General features: G+C 36.5%; 1 protein-coding gene across 4 annotated transcripts in view; it reads right to left on the bottom strand.

Moving 5' to 3' along the window:
* The window catches only part of PIK3C3 (phosphatidylinositol 3-kinase catalytic subunit type 3), a 154698-nt gene that overhangs the window by 19569 nt on the left and 117045 nt on the right, over positions 1-18084 (bottom strand). Inside the window, exon 22 of one of the 4 annotated variants that reach the window (XR_016387628.1) lies at positions 5344-6698. The exons of 2 other annotated variants lie outside the window; for them this stretch is intronic. Coding sequence is in view for 1 of the 2 variants with exons in the window: in XM_022562649.3 (XP_022418357.2) it covers positions 7204-7229 (26 nt within the window). In the remaining variant the exon portion in view is untranslated. One more of the 4 variants, XM_022562649.3, reaches the window with a different exon arrangement.

Raw genomic sequence — 18084 nt, 5'->3', positions numbered from 1 at the left:
AATAACTGAGGAAGAAGAACAGATAAGTGACTTGGAAGACAGAACGGGAGAATTCACTGTTGTGGAACAGAATAAAGAAAAAGAATGAAAAGAAATGAAAACAGCCTAAGAGACCTCTGGGACAACATTAAACACAACAATATTCACATTATAAGGGTCCCAGAAGGAGAAGAGAGAAAGGACCAGAAAAAATATTTATAGAGATTATAGTCAAAAACTTCCCTAACATGGGAAAGGAAATGGCCACCCAAGTTCAGGAAGCGCAGAGAGTCCCATACAGGATAACCCCAAGGAGAAACACACTGAGACACATAGTAATCACATTGGCAAAAATTAAAGACAAAGAAAAATTATTGAAAGCAGCAAGGGAAAAACGACAAATAACATACAAGGGAACTTCCATAAGGTTAACAGCTGATTTATCAGCAGAAACTCTACAAGCCAGAAGGGAGTGGCATGGTATACGTTAATGAAAGGGAAGAATCTACAACCAAGATTACTCTACCAGCAAGGATCTCATTCAGATTCGATGGAGAAATCAAAAGCTTTACAGACAAGCAAAAGCTAAGAGAATTCAGCACCACCAAACCAGCTCTACAACAAATGCTAAAGGAACTTCTCTAAGTGGGAAACACAAGAGAAGAAAAGGACCTACAAAACAAACCCAAAACAATTAAGAAAATGGTAATAGGAACATACATATCGATAATTACGTTAAATGTGAAAGGATTAAATGCTCCCACCAAAAGACACAGGCTTGCTGAATGCATACAAAACAAGACCCATCTATATGCTGTCTACAAGAGACCCACTTCAGATCTAGGGACACATACAGACTGAAAGTGAGGGCATGGAAAAAGATATTCCATGCAAATAGAAATCAAAAGAAAGCTGGATAGCAATACTCATATCAGATAAAATAGACTTTAAAATAAAGAATGTTACAAGAGACAAGGAAGGCCACTACATAATGATCAAGGGATCAATCCAAGAAGATATAACAATTACAAATATATATGCACCCAACATAGGAGCACCTCATACATAAGGCAACTGCTAACAGCTATAAAAGAGGAAATTGACAGTAGCACAATAATAGTAGGGGAATTTAACACCTCACTTACACCAATGGACAGATCATCCAAAACGAAAATATTAAGGAAATTAAGGAAAAATTAAGGAAAGAGAAGCTTTAAATGACACAGTATACCAGATAGATTTAATTGACATTTATAGGACATTCCATCCAAAAACAGCACATTACACTTTCTTCTCAAGTGCGCACAGAACATTCTCCAGGATAGATCACATCTTGGGTCACAAATCAAGCCTTGGAAATGTAAGAAATTGAAATTATATCAAGCATCTTTTCTGACCACAACACTATGAGATTAGAAATGAATTACAGGGAAAAAACGTAAAAAAAAAAAACACATGGAGGCTAAACAGTACATTACTAAATAACCAAGAGATCATTGAAGAAATCAAAGAATCAAAAAATACCTGGAGACACACGACAATGAAAACACGACGATCCAAAACCTATGGGATGCAGCAAAAGCAGTTCTAAGAGGGAAGTTTATAGCTATACAATCCTACCTCAAGAAACAAGAAAAAACTCAAATAAACAATCTAACCTTACACCTAAAGGAACCGGAGAAAGAAGAACAAACAAAACCCAAAGTCAGTAGAAGGAAAGAAATCATAAAGATCAGAGCAGAAATAAATGAATTAGAAACAAAAAAAACAACAGCAAAGATCAATAAAACTAAAAGCTGGTTCTTTGAGGAGGTAAACAAAATTGATAAACCATTAGCCAGACTCATCAAGAAAAAGAGGGAGAGGACTCAAATTAATAAAATTAGAAACGAAAAAGGAGAAGTTACAACAGACACTGCAGAAATAAAAGCATCGTAACAGACTACTACAAGCAACTGTATGCCAATAAAATGGACAACCTGGAAGAAATGGACAAATTCTTAGAAAGGTATAACCTTTCAAGACTGAACCAGGAAGAAACAAAATATGAACAGACCAATCACAAGTAATGAAATTGAAACTGTGATACAAAATCTTCCAACAAACAAAAGCCCAGGGCCAGATGGCTTCACAGGTGAATTCTATCAAACATTTAGAGAAGAGCTAATACCCATCCTTCTCAAACTCTTCCAAAAAATTGCAGAGGAAGGAACACTCCCAAACTCATTCTATGAGGCCACCATCACCGTGATACCAAAACCAGATAAAGATACTACAAAAAAAGAAAATTACAGGCCAATATCACTGATGAATATAGATGCAAAAATCCTCAACAAAACACTAGCAAACAGAATCCAACAACACATTAAAAGGATCATACACCATGGGATTTATCCCAGGGAGGCAAGGATTCTTCAATATACGCAAATCAATCAATGTGATACACCATATTAACAAATTGAAGAATAAAAACCATACGATCATCTCAATAGATGCAGAAAAAGCTTTTGACAAAATTCAACACCCATTTATGATAAAAACTTTCCAGAAAGTGGGCCTAGAGGGAACCTACCTCAACATACTAAAGGCCATATACGACAAACCCACAGCAAACATCATTCTCAATGGTGAAAAAGTGAAACCATTTACTCTAAGATCAGGAAGAAGACAAGGATGTCCATTCTCACCACTATTATTCAACATAGTTTTGGAAGTACTAGCCACGACAATCAGAGAAGAAAAAGAAATACAAATTGGAAAAGAAGAAGTAAAACTGTCACTGTTTGCAGATGACATGATACTATACATAGAGAATCCTAAAGATGCCACAAGAAAACTACTATAGCTAATCAATGAATTTGGTAAAGTTGCAGGATACAAGATTAATGCACAGAAATCTCTTGCATTCCTATACACTAATGATGAAAAATCTGAAAGAGAAATTATGGAAACACTCCCATTTACCACTGCAACAAAGAGAACAAAATACCTAGGGATAAACCTACCTAAGGAGACAGAAGACCTGTATGCAGTAAACTATAAGGCACTGATGAAAGAAATTAAAGATGATACAAACAGATGGAGAGATATACCACATTCTTGGATTGGAAGAATCAATATTGTGAAAATGACTATACTACTGAAAGCAATCTACAGATCCAGTGCAATCCCTATCAAATTCCCGATGGCAGTTTTTACAGAACTAGAACAAAAAATCTTAAAATTTGTATGGAGATACAAAAGCCCCCAAATAGCCAAAGCAGTCTTGAGGGAAAAAAACGGAGCTGGCGGAATCAGACTCCCTGACTTCAGACAATAGTACAAAGCCACAGTAATCAAGACAATATGGTAGTGGTGCAAAAACAGAAACACAGATCAATGGAACAAGATAGAAAGCCCAGAGATAAACCCACACACCTATGGTCAACTAATCTATGACAAAGGAGGCAAGGATATACAATGGAGAAAAGACAGTCTCTTCAATAAGTGGTGCTGGGAAAACTGGACATCTACATGTAAAAGAATGAAATTAGAGGGGCTTCCCTGGTGGCACAGTGGTTGAGAATCCTCCTACCAATGCAGGGGACACGGGTTTGAGCCCTGGTCCAGGAAGATGCCACATGCCGCGGAGTAACTAAGCCAGTGTGCCACAACTACTGAGCCTGTGCTCTAGAGCCTGTGAGCCACAACTACTGAAGCCCACGTGCGTAGAGCCCGTGCTCCGCAACAAGAAGCTACTGCAATGAGAAGCCCACACACCGCAACGTAGAGTAGCCCCTGCCCACTGCAACTAGAGAAAGCCTGCTCGCAGCAACGAAGACCCAACACAGACAAAAATAAATAAATTAAATAAATAAATTAAAAAAAAAAAAGAATGAAATTAGAACACTCCCTAACACCATACACAAAAATAAACTCAAAATGGATTAGAGACCTAAATGTAAGGCCAGACACTATAAAACTCTTAGAGGAAAACATAGGAAGAACATTCTTTGACATAAATCACAGCAAGATCTTTTTTGATCCGCCTCCTATAGTGATGGAAATAAAAATAAACAGATGGGACCTAATGAAGCTTAAAAACTTTTGCACAGCAAAGGAAAGCATAAATAAGACTAAAAGACATCCCTCAGAATGGGAGAAAATATTTGCACACGAATCAATGGACAAAGGATTCATCTCCAAAATATATAAACAGCTCATGCAGCTCAATATTAGAAAAACAAACAACCCAATCTAAAAATGGGCAGAAGACCTAAATAGACCTTTCTCCAAAGAAGACATACAGATGGCCAATAAGCACATGAAAAGCTGCTCAACATCACTAATTATTAGAGAAATGCAAATCAAAACTGCAATGAGGTATCACCTCACACCAGTTAGAATGGGCATCATCAGAAAATCTACAAACAGCAAATGCTGGAGAGGGTGTGGAGAAAAGGGAACCCTCTTGCACTGTTGGTGGGAATGTAAATTGATACAGCCATTATGGAGAACAGTATGGAGGTTCTTTAAAAAACTAAAAATAGAATTACCATATGATCCAGCAATCCCACTACTGGGCATATACCCAGAGAAAACCATAATTCAAAAAGACACATGCACCCAATGTTCACTGCAGCACTATTTACAATAGCCAGGTCATGGAAGCAACCTAAATGACCATCGACAGAGAAATGGATAAAAAAGCTGTGGTACATATATACAATGGAATATTACTCAGCCATAAAAAGGAACGTAACTGGGTCATTTGTTGAGACGTGGATGTATATAGAGAGTGTCATACAGAGTGAAGTAAGTCAGAAAGAGAAAAACAAATATCGTATTTTAACGCATATATGTGGAACCTAGAAAAATGGTACCGATGAACCGGTTTGCAGGGCAGAAATTGAGACACAGATGTAGAGAACAAACGTATGGACACCAAGGGGGGAAAGCGGTGGGGGGTGGGGGTGGGGGTGTGATGAATTGGGCCATTGGGATTGACATGTAGACACTGATGTGTATAAAATTGATGACTAATAAGGACCTGCTGTATAAAAAAATAAATAAAATAAAATTTAAAAATTAAAAAAAAGCTTTTGTTTATATACACAAGTTATTTTTTTCCTTAGAATTTGAATCTCTAAAACATTATGGTGATGACTATTATATAACAACCCCAAATAGTTAAAAGCCTTCCTAAAGTGGCTTATCATAATTCTTTCACATATTTTAGTGAGGGAATTTATTTTTAAAAATCTTAATAATAAAATCAAGTATGCAGTTATAAATGAGATCAAGATAGGTTGATAAGTTACAACAAATATATTTTTTCTGTGTAATGCATTTGCATCTATACATATGAATTAAAATAGCCATTACCTTATTAGAGCTTGAGAGAAATATGAAATGAGGTTTATTTTCTTAATGTTCAGAATTTATTTTCTTTCTTTTTTTTTTTTTATTTAATAGTATAAGCTTGATACTATTTTTTTTTGCAGTACATGGGCCTCTCACTGTTGTGGCCTCTCCTGTTGCAGAGCACAGGCTCCGGATGCAGAGGCTCAGTGGCCACGGCTCACGGGCCCAGCCGCTCCACGGCATGTGGGATCTTCCCGGACTGGGTCATGAACCCGTGTCCCCTGCATCGGCAGGCGGACTCTCAAGCACTGCGCCACCAGGGAAGCCCAAGAATTTATTTTCTTATTATAACTATAGGAGCATGATTGCGACATTATCCAAATGAATTGTTCAGTACTTTTACTGATGTAGTAGCTATGTGCTTGAAATATTTTGCAAAAATTCTTGTTAACAACTCTCTTATTTTTGCTCATTTTACTTATTTTCATCCAATAAAGCCATGTGAACCAATAAAAAAAGAAAAAAAGAAATGAATTCATTTAAAAAGCCAACTCAAAATTTCCCTAATGCAACCTGCCCACTCTCATTTATCTTGTAATGCATTCTGACCTGTTTTATGTGGAAACCTATCCTCCATCATTTTTGGGGAAGCTTCGATTTCTTTCCTTCAAGGGCACAAGCCATTATTCTTGAGGCACATGTATTGAGTTTTTACACACTTTTGCCATCTTGCAAAATATTTTTTGATAGTGACTCTATCCAGTTAAAATGTTAAGCTATACCCTTCTGTCTGTGCCTTCCTCTGAGCATTAACACTGTTATCTGTGAACTTTATACACCATCATTAGGTCACTGTTGGAAACATAAACAACAATGGGCATGGAACTGACTCTAGTTGTGGTAACAAAGTCCCAGGTAACAGGGATTCCCTGGCAGGCACTCCGAATCAGGAGCATAATGGCCCTTTATTAAAACACTTTCACATCTCACTTGATCAGGTACGTGATCCTTATAAAGTTGCTTAACATTTCTAAGGTTCACTTTCTAAACTACAAAACAAGTTAATACTGATAATTACCTTCTATGGAAGAATTAAGAGAGACAATATAGCTAATACTTAACACAGTACTTGATAGACAGTAATCACTCTAAATTTTAAATACTGAACTTTGTTCAGAAATAAATATTGGGCTTCCCTGGTGGCGCAGTGGTTGGGAGTCTGCCTGCCGATGCAGGGGACACGGGTTCGTGCCCCGGTCCGGGAAGATCCCACATGCCGTGGAGCGGCTGGGCCCGTGAGCCATGGCCGCTGAGCCTGTGCATCCGGAGCCCGTGCTCCGCAACGGGAGAGGCCACAACAGTGAGAGGTCCGTGTACTGAAAAAAAAAAAACAAACATTTTAAACATGCTTAAAATGTCCCTGATACCTGAGATCACAACTGCCAGAAATTAGTAAAATTAAATATTAAAGAGATAAGCCATCTTATTTTCTGCAACTTCTTCAGGCATCTTTCTTAACAAAGAAAAACTAAATAATACATTAAACTGGAAATGTTATAAAACTCTGAAAATGAGAAAGAACTTCAAATGTGCCAAGGCTGGGTAATAAAAAGTACAAATTTTAGGCAATAATAATATTAAATTTAAGTAAAATTCAAGATAGATACTGGCACTATTTTCCCACAACAGTAAAGAAAACTATATTGCAAATTACCTGGAGTTGACAGAAGGTGTACTGAATTTGGGACATGGAGTTCATATACAAAGAGAAACAACAGCTTACAAATGAGTGCTCATAATGACAACTAACCAGAGATTTAAACATTATCATCACCTGGCTGTAGAAAAAGTAGCCATTGTCCAGGAGGAAGAAATTTTCTTCTACCCTCCTAGGTTCTCTGGCTGGTCTAAGAATTAAATTGACATGAGACAGATTAAGAGGAGGAAATCAAACCAAAGTTTAATAACATGTAAACATGAAAGAGACCCAGAAAAACCAAGTAACTCCCCAAAATGGCTGAAACCCTAACCCTAAAAACCATCTTCACCTAAAGACAAAGGAGGATGTTGGCGTAGGAGTTGGGACTTCAAATGTGAGGAAGGCATGAAGATGGAAAAGCAAATGTTTGGGAAACAAATGTTTGCTAGGCCTTGCAGAGACAATGGGACACAGAGTGGACTCTAAATTTCCAAGAGTTTCGCCCACCACACCTAGCCTGTATTCTTTGCAGATATTTCTGGTGATAGCTCTATTCCTGTTATAGGCCCTCTATCTAAATTCTTCAGGCAGTTAGGGGCAAGGTCAAAGGTGCTTCCAGAGGCTTTTTGGCCTTGATTGTTTTCAGCTTGAAACTGCATGCCAGAAACATTTTGGGGTAGCTAATTTTGTTCCCCTGCACCATCATCAATGTAACTATTGCACTGAATACCAGTTTTCCATTTATCGAAATTATCTTATTTTTTTTTAAAGATATACCAGGTTTAAAATATTCTGTTCAAACTGGAGAATTGGTTAAAGTCTTATAGGGGAGCAAAACTTGCCATCCCAAAATGTCTTTCTGGCATGAAAATTATTTTTGATCTGAAACCAATCAAGGCCCAAAAGGACGAAACTTGACCTTCCCCCAGCTACCTAAAAAAATGTCAGTAGAGGATCTGTTCCAGGAAGGGACCTATCACCATAGATTAATTATAGCATGAACTATGTATGCAGACAGGGAGGAACCTAGCGAAGTTTGTTAAAAATTCCTTTGTGTCCTATTGTCTCTGCATGGCCTAGCAAACATTTACCAAACATTTGCTTTTCTACCTCCTTGCCAATTGCCTCTCCTTCTTTGAGGTGCCAAACCACTATCCCCAACATCCTCCTTAGTCTTTAGCAAAAGATGGTATTTAAGGTGAGGGTTTCAGCCATTTTGGTGAGTTATTCAGTTTTTCTGGGTCTCTCCCATATACATGTGTTAGTAAACTTTAGTTTTTCTCCTGTTAATCTGTCAATAATCTCATGTCAATTTAGTTCTTAGACCAGCCAGAAGAAACTAGAAGGTTAGAGGAAAATTTCTTCCTCCCCAATAGTCTCTTAAGAATTTTTTTAAATGGATATATCTGGATATATCTAGTATAGTAAATGACAAATGGAGGAGGTGAAATGAGAAGGAATTCTAATTAGATATAGATAGCAAGAAGCCTGTGGAGAATTGAAAAGTGGTTTTGTCTCCCCACCGCAAAAAACAAAGGCAGCAACAGGTTAGCTAAAAGCTTCCTCTAGCTCACACTAGGGCTACCTAAATCAGCATGCGTTTGGTAAGCAGTTATTAATGAGGCTCCTACCTCACCTATTTCTATCAAAACACTTTAGCTGAGGTGTATATTGAAATTATTTGTTCACTCCCCTTTCTCCCCAACACTAAACTTTTAATGAATCATTAAGAGTCTTATACTCAAGAACCTTGTTCCATTTATTTTTGTTATAGTCCTGAAACCTAGAATAAGGCCTAGCATACAGGAGTATGCAATGTTGGCTATTCTGCATTTATTTAACCAATGACATCTCAATTTCACCTTTACAGCTTAGACAACTTTTTTTTTTTTTTTTTTTTTTGTGGTACGCGGGCCTCTACTGTTGCGGCCTCTCCCGTTGTGGAGCACAAGCTCCGGACGCGCAGGCTCAGTGGCCATGGCTCACGGGCCCAGCCGCTCTGCGGCACGTGGGATCTTCCCAGGCCAGGGCATGAACCCGTGTCCCCTGCATCGGCAGGCGGACTCTCAACCACTGTGCCACCAGGGAAGCCCTTAGACAACTTTTAATAACATTACTGATGTGAGAAATTTTCTTCTAGAAACCTGATGGTTCTTATAGACGTTGTCATGTTTTAAAAATTTTGTGTCTTCATTTCTGTGAAGATCTATAATGAAATTAATAAAGGCTGAGTCTGGATCATCTGGATGCTACCTTACTCCTTAATACTGTCCTATGATTTCAGTGTTTTTGCCTGGGTTGGTATCAAACAACAAACCTACTTTAATTGTTGCAGGCTAATACTAACAGAAGCAGAGTACCTTGAAAATTACATTACAGCATCTGGAATAAATGAAGGTTATGAAGCAGTTCAAGTAGAGGAAAGCAGTGTAAGAATATTAGCATGGGACAGGACATTAACAGCACTCTGAATTGAAACTCACACTATACTATCTATACCATATTCACACTAGCAAGTGGCAATTTAGTTTCAGTATTCCTTTTCTGTCACATTAATATTGTTAGGTTAAATTTTGTTAGTTTGTAACATTATTATCTTATAAATCTGTTTGTATTTTACAGTTATGAGTAGATGCATAGTAAGTTAAGATCAGGTTTTATGTTGTACATATTTAAGATTATAAAATGTAATATGTCAACACGGGGGTTTCATTTCTGTTTAAAACAGTCCTACATATTGCTCTTGATTGAAAAACACATTTTCAGAATTCCAAAATGTGCTTCAGGGTCTCTAAACACAATGAGATCAGTATTTTTGGAAGTTCACAGACTTCACCAATTTCCCAAGGGAAGTCCAAGATTCCCAAAAGATGAGAAATCAGTTTTGGAATAAGTAATTTGAAAATTTGGTATTTACTGGGAAAGCACCATCTCCTAATCTCTTAAGGTTCAAGGGAGGATGCTATCACTGAATTTTTCATGATTTGGTGAAAAGTTCATGATCAACTTCTGTTAAAGGTTTCACTGCCTTCAGCTAAACACATGTCCTCTGTTCAACTAAGCTAAGCACTTCATTTTCTGCTTATTTTCATCCTGGACTTCCCATTTATTATCTACCTTGTTAGACAAATACCATTCTACCCTTCAAGAGTTAAGAAATTAGAAGCTTACAATATCGTAGGTACAGATAAACCTTTCTTAGTTCTATTTATTTAAATAATGCTTTGTTATCAATATATTTCCTACTGATACCCACCACTTGAGCAGAGAACCTATTTGACCAATCTTTGATTCAAAACTGCTACCCTTAATAAATCATGTATCAAATGGTATCAACCATCACACAGAGTTTATTTAACGGGCTTGGTGCTTTTTAATAGGAAACCTAGCCCCACTTTTCTTCATTTCCTAACAGGCATTAATGGAATTCCAATGTCATCTATGCATCACTGCCTCCAAATGAAGAGTATACTTCTATCCTTCTTGTAAGAAAATTCTCAAAGAACAGGATTACTACTTAATTATAAGGCATAAAAGATTCAGTATCTAACTATGAAACCATTACTATGCTTTGCAAGTTCAAAGAGGAATGTATTTTGAAAAGAGGCTATCAACGTTTTAAGAAAACTTATCCTCATACCAAAGGGAATGGCTTTTTTAAACTTAATATCTGTAAATTAAACTTTTAAGAATTTTTAAAATACACTTCACAAAATTTAAAAAATGTTAAAAAAATTCAGGGAATGTGGTTTTATTCAAATCTATTACATTAAATAGTCAAGGAGCAAAGTGTACATAAAACAAACTTAATGTTGACTGTAACTACCTTCTTTTGTCCCTGCCTTGCAATATAAAGGGAATAAGAGGTGTTAATTAATTTTTCCTGTTATTTGCATAAGTGACATGAAAATATTTTTTAAATTGTAGTTGAAGACATTTGTAGTTCTTGGATTAAAGAGACTAGATACTGCCAAAATTAATAGTATTTAGTGGTAGAGTTTCTTTTTTATTTATATATTTTTTTAATTTCCCTTTTGTCTATTTAATAATTAAATGCAACCAATCTCAAAACTGTACTTATTCCATTTTTTACACTGCTGCTTATTCCTTCTACTTGACTCTCTCCTGTAATCTCTCCTATAAACCAGACTCTAATTTTTTGAAAATCCCACACAATTCCCAAGTTCAAAAATTCTTCCCTGCTACTCTACTCCCCAGTAAGTTTCCCACTCTCAATTTTTTTTATATATAACCTGACATTTTATTTTTTTCCCCAGAATGCCTTTATTTCTTACATGAATGTTATATCTATCCTGTTGCCCTACCACAAACCCTAGAAAAAAAGAAGGGTATGAATAACTATTTATTGATACAATGGAACTTATATTTTAGAATTAAAAATGCTCCCTACACCTACACTCCCACTGCTCCCAACACTTATTAGTTAAACCCTTATGATATACTTGGTTAGATGTATTCTTATTTACAGTTAAACAGTATAGTAATAAGGAAATATTTTACAAAACTAGTTTTTGAGTAACAAAGTACAATAAGTCATACATAAGTACAGATTAGCATAGACATTCCAGTCACCTGCTAAATTTTTCACATAATTTATTATCACTTCACATTCAATTGTTAAGATGGCTTCTTATAAACAGGGATAACATTAAGCTAACTAATGAAAAGGGGGCAAAACCATGTCTACTTATATCTCTGATTATATAGTCTATTTCCATTCAAGAAAAACGATTATTTAACTGTTATATATTTTCATTTTTCCTACAGTCATTAAAACAAAGTTTTTTTTTCCCTGAAACACTCTTTTCTTCTAGAGAACTTTTTAATGTCTGAAGCAGAACAGTTATTAACCCTTTGAAGATGAAAAACAATGGCCTTCAAAAAGCAATTCTAAAAGATCATGGTCTCAGGACCCTTTATACTCTTAAAAATTATTCAGAACCCCAAAAATGCCTTAGTTGGACTACCTATATTGATATTTACTACATTTGAAATGGAAACTGAGACATTTAAAAAATATTAATTAGCTTAAAAATAACAATTCAATAACGTTTTAACATAAATTTGTTTTCTATTAATCATACTTTCCAAAACAAAATATAATTAATGAGAAGAGTGGCACTGCCTTACATTTTGCACATCTTTTTTTTTTTTTGCGGTATGCGGGCCTCTCACTGTTGTGGCCTCTCCCATTGCGGAGCACAGGCTCTGGACGTGCAGGCTCAGCGGCCATGGCTCACGGGCCTAGCCGCTCCGTGGCATGTGGGATCTTCCCGGACCAGGGCACGAACCCGTGTCCCCTGCATTGGCAGGCTGACTCTCAACCGCTGCGCCATCAGGGAAGCCCTGCACATCTTTTTAATGTCTGGCTTAATAGGAGAAGCTGGATTCTCATATTTGCTTCTTCTTTCAATCTATTATGATATATTGTTTTGATTGAAGTGAAAGAACAAAGCCTCTAAATAGAAATGGATTTTAAAAGGGGAGAAGAATCTTAATGACCTTTTCAGAGAATTACTGATAGTTTTCTTAGCTATTAAAACAAATTCTCAGGCCCTACCGTACCTACTAAATCAAAAACTCTGAGCCTGGTGCCCAGCAATCTGTATTTTAACTGGCTCTCTTGATGATTCTAATATACTCAGAAGCTTGAGGACTTCTGATCTACTTTATACTGACTAATACAACTCTCAGACTCAGGTCATCATGGAAGGGACAGTGGCAAGATGAATCACCTAAATTAATTAAAACTCATATTCAGACTAATGGTTAGTTTCCTTGTGTTGTTCAACATCATTACCTTAAAATTTGACACTTCTTTTTGTTCTGGGGTTACTATAAAAATAACTTTTTTAATATTTTAGTTTATGAAACTTTGAATGCTTTAAAATACATTAAAATGTAATCTCTCCCCAAATTATTCATTTCGAAGCAAAACAGTGTCTACCCAGCATTAAGGAATATATCATCTGACAAAACTTACATTAGGGCTTCCCTGGTGGCACAGTGGTTGAGAGTCCACCTGCTGATGCAGGGGAAACGGGTTTGTGCCCCAGTCCGGGAAGATCCCACATGCCGCGGAGCGGCTGGGCCTGTGAGCCATGGCCTCTGAGCCTGCGCGTCCGGAGCCTGTGCTCCGCAACGGGAGAGGCCACAACAGTGAGAGGCCCGTGTACCGCAAAAAATAAATAAAAAAAAAAAAAAAAAAAAAAAAACCTTACATTAAAAAATTTACTGTCCTAATCTACAGTTTTACTTCAGTGACTGAATTAAGCTTTGCCATATAAAAGGTAATCCGAAAGGAAGTAGATTGCTTTCCCTCCATAATCTGACGTCAAATTTTTCTAACCAGCCTATATATATTACCTGCAAAGGCATGGCTTATTTCAGCTTCCAGATATTTTACTGGAATGTGTGCTTTTCTCCATTTGTATCCCATACAAATCCAACACATTCTTCATGACCCAGTCTAAGTTACTCTATCCATAAAGTAATTTGCACCTCCTTAGGTAAAAAGAGTATAGCCCTTTATCATTTTTTATTACCTCTAATGAGAAGATACAATGTTCTTCTCAAACAAACTTAAAAAAAAAAAAGCAGCCTCTGGCTTCCCTGGTGGCGCAGTGGTTGAGAGTCCGCCTGCCGATGCAGGGGACACGGGTTCGTGCCCCGGTCTGGGAAGATCCCACATGCCGCGAAGCGGCTAGGCCCGTGAGCCATGGCCGTTGAGCCTGCGCTCCGCAACGGGAGAGGCCAAAACAGTGAAAGGCCTGCGTACCGCAAAAAAAAAAAAAAAAAAAAAAAACCTCTACAAAAATTGACATTTTCCTTATGATCGGTTTCAGTTAACATAAAGACTGACTTCCTGATACTAAATATTTAAGAAACTTTCAAAAGATCAGATTTTAAATAATGTTAAAAAGAAAATTATTCACATGAAGACAAGTTCTCATTATTTAAACATCTAAAGTAATGATCAATAAAGTAAAAAAGTACTTATGGATAAAAAGGGCAGGTCTTATGTGCTTGGCTCTCTTTTCCATATATCAACTGAGAAATACAAATCAAACTGGTAAGTAATAGTATATCCACAATCTATAGTAAAACTAAGTTTTAACAGGAAACAGATTTTTCTGAAACCCTGAGCATAGATTAAAATGACATGAAAAAACCTAGTTCATTTACTTATTTTCAAAGCATTTACTAGGTGCCTACTACGCACAGAGCTTTTTATACTCCTTTCTCTCATGTTCCAGAGAGTAAACAAGCACATATACTATTAAAATAATGAGCCACTCAAAAGAGATTTTAGAGGGCAGTAAGTTACAGGAGTTTGGATTTTAGGGTAGAAAAAGTTTTTGAGATATATTATTTTCTTATCTCTAAAATTATGATTACAAATAACAGCTATATAAGCTAAATAAGGAAGGCATTCTTATTTCTTGGTGGTGAAATACACAAACAAAACCGTAATAGCCCACAAGGAATGTTTACTATGTGCTCAGTACCATACAAAATTCTACCATATTAAATCATTCAGCCCTCACATCAGGAGAGAGTTCTATTATTATTTATGCATTGAGGAGAAGAGACTGAGACACAGATATATTAGATAACTTGATCGGTCACACAATGGTGGAGGGGCAACTTAAACACAAAGAATTTGACTTTAGAGCCTGACATTATTAACTCCTATGTGAGATTGTTCCCCAGAATTAAAAAAAGGGAAGTGAATCAATTGTACATAAAATTAAAGAATGATAAAGAAGATCAGGATAGGAGATGTACTGAAAGCTATGTGCAATTAGGATTAAAATGACTATTTTTCTTTGCTGTGAGCTTTCTGACAAAAGGCTCAAAGGGTATTACTCTGAAGTGCCACCACAGACAAAAAAGCTACCACTCCTCTCACTATATAAATAGATAAGCCCAGGTTAACAAGGCCATCTTTATGACCTACAAAAAACTTTCCATTTACTACAGATACCCAGTTCCTACTTCTCTTTTGTGAATGTTTTTCAATTATTTATATATTAATTTTATATGTTAATTATATCATACAGTCTGTATACCATAAACAAACAGCACGTTTTTCAGTTATACTGGTCCTTTTTTTCCCCCCTCAAATTCTCAAAAAGAAAAGCAAAACAAAACTTTTTCCAAAGAGTTGAGATAAACTCAAGTCTAATTTCATTTGAGTCCTGCCACAACTGAATTACCCTGAATAAACTTCTTAAAACTTCCTCAAAGAACAGCAACTCTGAAAAAAATTCACTTTTTTTCCTATCCTGTATCACAGCTTAAATTTTGTAGTTTCTTGCCAAAATAATATATTAATGCATTAATAAGTGAAATATCATTCACCCCAAATATGCTTGTAGAAAACCATAATATTGACAAAGGAATTTCCAGACTTTTACATTTGTGATAGATACACAATGCCCTCTGCTGCACAAGTTGAGGAAACTTCAACCAAGTTAAAAATACCCACAACCAATTAAAGCATGGGCAAAAAATTTCTGAGAAATCTGAAATTGAGACTTATATTTTGCATTTTTGTACATTACCATTGTACAGATTTTAAAATTCTCTATAAGAGGTGAAACATTTTCCTCCACATATTCCTGAAGTTCTTAGTCTGACCCTTTTCTGTCTCATCCATATTTACAGGCGGAACAGTGTGTATTTAGGGTGAATCCCCAAAAGACCACAGTGAAATGAAATCTGGGTGTCTCCTTCCTCTCTGTTCCATCTCTCATATCAGGGAACTGGGCACTGACAAATCAGTAGTACTCTGATTACAATTCCAAACCATCTAAACCTGTCCAAGAAACACACACACACACACACACACACACACACACACACAAACCTGCCCAAGCTGGAAAATGAGAATAGAAGACAAAAGGTATTTTATTTTGAAGAATGGGAGAAATGCTATTTATCATTAATAAAAGCTCCATCAACACTGAGAGACTGGAGAGTTATATAAGAAAATCTAAAGTTCTAAGTTTTTAATATGTTATGGTCTGTGTTGAAGGCACAATGGATCCAAAATATACAGTGGAAGATGCTTCATAATATTCAAGACATTTTTAAGTACAAGCATTGAAATCTATTTCCTGCAATGAAACACCTTCAAAATTCATTTTAAATATGTAATAGTTGTCTAGGGCTTCCCTGGTGGCGCAGTGGTTGAGAGTCCGCCTGCTGATGCAGGGGACACGGGTTCGTGCCCCGGTCTGGGAAGATCCCACATGCCACGGAGTGGCTAGGCCCGTGAGCCATGGCCGCTGAGCCTGCAGTCCAGAGCCTGTGCTCCGCAACAGGAGAGGCCACAACAGTGAGAGGCCCGCGTACCACAAAAAAAAAAAAAAATGTAATAGTTGTCTAAACTATACAAAGTCAAATCATAACATATGTAATTAATATAACTTGAAACTGTTCTGAAATATGGACTGTTAGTAAAAAATGAGTAGACACACAAACATTTTAAAATAAATCATTATAAATTTCTTGAAGTTGAGGAATGTATTATATACTTCCATTTGTCTTGACATAATTGGTCTTTCCTTATACAATCTAATTTCATTCAAACTAAATCCAAAAATTTAAAACACTTATCCTAGTGAGGAAGATGTAAAATGCTTGTTGTATGATATAAGTGTATGAAATTATTAAAGAGCAGTTAAGAAGAAATAACTCAAAGAAATGCTGTTTTAAAAGAAAGAGAATGTGCCTCTTATCTAGCACATTTTTAGGTAAGCTTAAAACAAAATTTAGAGCACCCTCTAGTGGAAAACTGGTGACAAGAAGCTTAAAACCTGTTTTTGAAATTTTATAATTCAATTTCCATACAAGTATCTATGACCTGGGCCAAAAAAGTATATTAGGTAGACCTTTCTTTCCAAATCTTACTCTTAAAGTATCCCCATCAATACACACAGACACACACAAGACAGAGCAGTTCTCAAAGTCCAACAGAAAATGTTCTATTATTTATCAATTTCCAAAAGAAGAGACAAGTAAGATCTGTGAATATAACATTATAGATCTAATGTTACTCTATACATTAAAGAATTCCACTGTGGTTATAATGATAACAATATAAAAACAAATGGAATTATTTTGGTAGTCTCATTCTTGTGGTTCAAAGATTCAACTGAAAAAGAGAGCTAAGAAAACAACACAGGAAAACTTTTTCCAAATTATAATTTTTTCCAAACACAGCATAACGTGTTTTTTTTTTTTCTGCGGTACGCGGGCCTCTCACTGCTGTGGCCTCTCCCGTTGAGGAGCACAGGCTCCGGACGCGCAGGCTCAGTGGCCATGGGTCACAGGCCCAGCTGCTCTGCAGCATGTGGGATCTTCCCGGACCGGGGCACGAACCTGCGTCCCCTGCATCGGCAGGCAGACTCTCAACCACTGCACCACCAGGGAAGCCCAGCAGCATAACCTTTTATAAATATCTTTTGCTAAGTTAGTAAATTTGGCAAGAACCTCCAATGCAATCTGATTATACTCCTTCAGGGTTTGGTAATTAAAGGGACTGCCTGGCATTGATACAGACATGGTTCCCACATGCAAATTTTACCAGATAATTTTTCACACTAATAATTTAAAACTGAATATATGAAATTCCAGACTACATGAATTAACATGGTTACTATATTAATAATTAGTCAGGCTACACTCAATTTTGGTATCAAAATTTGGAGGAATACTAACAAACTACATAATGTCCTTACCTGAGAGACTATTTTAAGTGTACTTTAAAATCTATTTTCTGTGAAGGGCTGAAGAAACTTGGATTATTTGGCATATGGAAGAAAAGGCTACACAGAAGAACAGAAATATTTATTAATTAATTCAACAATGATTTATCAAACATTTTAGCTAGGTATTGTTCAAGGCTCTGGAGGCACGGTGGCAAAGTGCATGGACAAGGTCCCTGCTCTCATGGAACCTACATCCAGAATGGGAGAGGGTGATGATTAAAAAGTCAACAAGCTCCATGAGGGCTAGGATTTCTGTCCTGTTTA

Source organism: Delphinapterus leucas, chromosome 14, assembly GCF_059928025.1.
Source record: "Delphinapterus leucas isolate spDelLeu-1000000601 "Yukka" chromosome 14, BTC_Dleu_Yukka2, whole genome shotgun sequence".
In the NCBI taxonomy this organism is placed as follows: Eukaryota; Metazoa; Chordata; class Mammalia; order Artiodactyla; family Monodontidae; genus Delphinapterus; species Delphinapterus leucas.
This window is presented reverse-complemented; position numbering and strand designations above follow the sequence as displayed.